General features: G+C 40.1%; 1 protein-coding gene across 1 annotated transcript in view; it reads left to right on the top strand.

Annotated features, from left to right (window-relative positions):
• Positions 1-2,500, top strand: part of LOC143288848 (A disintegrin and metalloproteinase with thrombospondin motifs 14-like) — a 15,427-nt gene that overhangs the window by 3,150 nt on the left and 9,777 nt on the right. The window contains exons 5-7 of the mRNA XM_076597496.1: positions 29-290; positions 935-1,100; positions 2,256-2,425. Coding sequence (XP_076453611.1) covers positions 29-290; positions 935-1,100; positions 2,256-2,425 — 598 coding nt within the window. The remainder of the gene's footprint in view (positions 1-28; positions 291-934; positions 1,101-2,255; positions 2,426-2,500) is intronic.

Raw genomic sequence — 2,500 nt, forward strand, 5'->3', positions numbered from 1 at the left:
CAACCAAGTTCTTACTGTGCCCTTTCAGACAAACGAGACGTGACATCGAAACACACGCTTCAGACACCTCCTCCGACAAACCAAGCTTTTCACTGCAACTCACATCCGGTGAACGACTGCGCATGTCGCTGGTCAGACGATCGGTTGACACTTCCGGGGCGACGTTCACGGAGATCACCGAGGAGGGAGAAAGGGAGATAAATTATGAGCGCAGAGATTGTTTCTTCAGCGGAGACCTGGAGGGAGGTGAAGAAGGATTTGCGTCCCTTGCCATGTGTGATGGGAAACTGGTGAGAAGATTAAAATATGTTCCAGTTAACACGGTGAATCAAAGAACTGTGACAGAATACTAACATTAACTGAGAACCAAAGACAGTATAATTTGATATGTTTTCTATCAATACATCTTTTATCTATTCCTATATATCGGTATTCTGACTATCAAAGTACAGTTTAAAAAGAGGATATTTGAAATGATTAGTTGAATAGACAGACTGGCAGGCAGATAATTATATCAACAGATATCAGTAACTGAGATCAATGCTTACGCTGTAAAAAAAAAAAATAGAATAAAAAACGAACTTAATTATAGCTAAAAATGCGTGTGCCCTCTCATTTTGTTTCTAGAATCTGAAACTTAACTGCGTGTTAAGAAAAAATTATAGAAATGGGGGCGGGGGGGAGGAAGGGGGAAATGGAGAAAGAGGGGAGGAGGGGGAGGGAGAGAGGGGGAAGAGAGAGAGAGAGAAGGGGGCGGGGGTTGCTTCAGCCAGCAACTGACTCTGCCTGACTATGTGCTATTAATCTTTTTCCCTCATGTCATGAATTGCTTGAACAGATATAAACCAGAACATCGGTAATGTGGTATCAGACTTGGCAGTGCAGTGTCATAGTCAGCATGTCATCTCTCACGTACCAAGTTTGTGACCAACAGACGGGTTCCGTAACGACTGCCAGACGTGATTACGACATTCACACCTTGCCCCAGACAAGCCAGAAACGGGACGCTGATGACGTCATGCACCTTCTGGTCACGTGGAAGGACAACCAACGTGGACAAAGAGACTTGGACGACGTACTGGAAATTCCCGATGTCAACGGTGAGTTTGTCCAGTTAGTTATGTGCAATAGACTTGGACGACGTACTGGAAATTCCCGATGTCAACGGTGAGTTTGTCCAGTTAGTTATGTGCACAAGCCTTGGACGAAGTAATGGAAATTCCCGATGTCAACAGTGAGTTTGTCCAGTTAGCTGTGTGTACTACAATGGAAATGAAACTACCGTTCTCATTTTTCAGATAGAAACCACAATTACCAGCCATAGTACTCGCTTTTTCCTTTTAGAACACGTTTATTATTCATGGAAAGAAGACAAGGAATTTTCATTTTATAGAATCGAAATCAAAATTCTTATTCATTTTTTCATGATCACAACCATCCTGTTACCGCCATGATCACCCGTTGTTGTTATCACAGACAAAGTTATCACACCATCACTTTGAGAATGGTTCTGATGGCATCCATATGCTGCTTCTTTTAGTGGTGATAGAGATTATGGTGATGGTGATGATGACGCCAACACTGACTATCATGATATATATATATATATATATATATATGTGTGTGTGTGTGTGTGTGTGTGTGTGTGTGTGTGTGTGTGTGTGTGTGTGTGTGTGTGTGTGTGCCTATGTATGTATATTTCTGTATAAGATAAGATAAGAATAACTTTATTATCTCCAACTGGAGAAATTTGGTCAGGTGCATTATCACAACATTGACAAGTAAACAACATGGGGACCATAACTGTAAAAGTCAACAACAGCTTTTACGAATATTACGAATATACAAATGTAAAAAAATATCACATACACCGTTTCATACATACATCCACACACTGCAGGTAAAAACTAGTATTCTTAATGTAAAAACAGAAAGAATTAAGAAACATTATTTGAATATAATTATAAACATAGCCTACTATACTGCACATTGATTATAATAGACAGATAAGATAAGAATAAAGATAAATTGCGGAAAACCGCAACGGGATAATCAGCACAGACCCGCACCCACCCACCCCACACACGCGGATTACTTGATTTAGCAAGAGTAATAAACATATGTCTTCAAATAAAAGCATTTCACATATTCGCTTTTAAAAACATTGCAATTAATTATTACATCGTAATTATTAACAGAAATATATTTAGAATATGGACGTATCTATATCTCCATGTATCTATCTGTGTACACAGCCTTCGGATCACCGAAGCAAAACGATACCAGACGCAGTGTCAGCGATGGCAAGGCCACTGTGGAGATTGGAGAATTCGTGGACAGGTTCTTCATCGAGAACGTAAAGACCAACTTGGGCATCACCACGAACACCCAGATCATTAATTTGATCCTCCAGAAGTGGTCTGCAGTAAGTCTAAATTAACAGCAGAATTTTAGTTCAGTTCTGAATTTTCTGAACTTGTTGGCATATCAGTCAGGCAGT

The sequence above is a fragment of the Babylonia areolata genome, chromosome 13, assembly GCF_041734735.1.
Source record: "Babylonia areolata isolate BAREFJ2019XMU chromosome 13, ASM4173473v1, whole genome shotgun sequence".
In the NCBI taxonomy this organism is placed as follows: domain Eukaryota; kingdom Metazoa; phylum Mollusca; class Gastropoda; order Neogastropoda; family Buccinidae; genus Babylonia; species Babylonia areolata.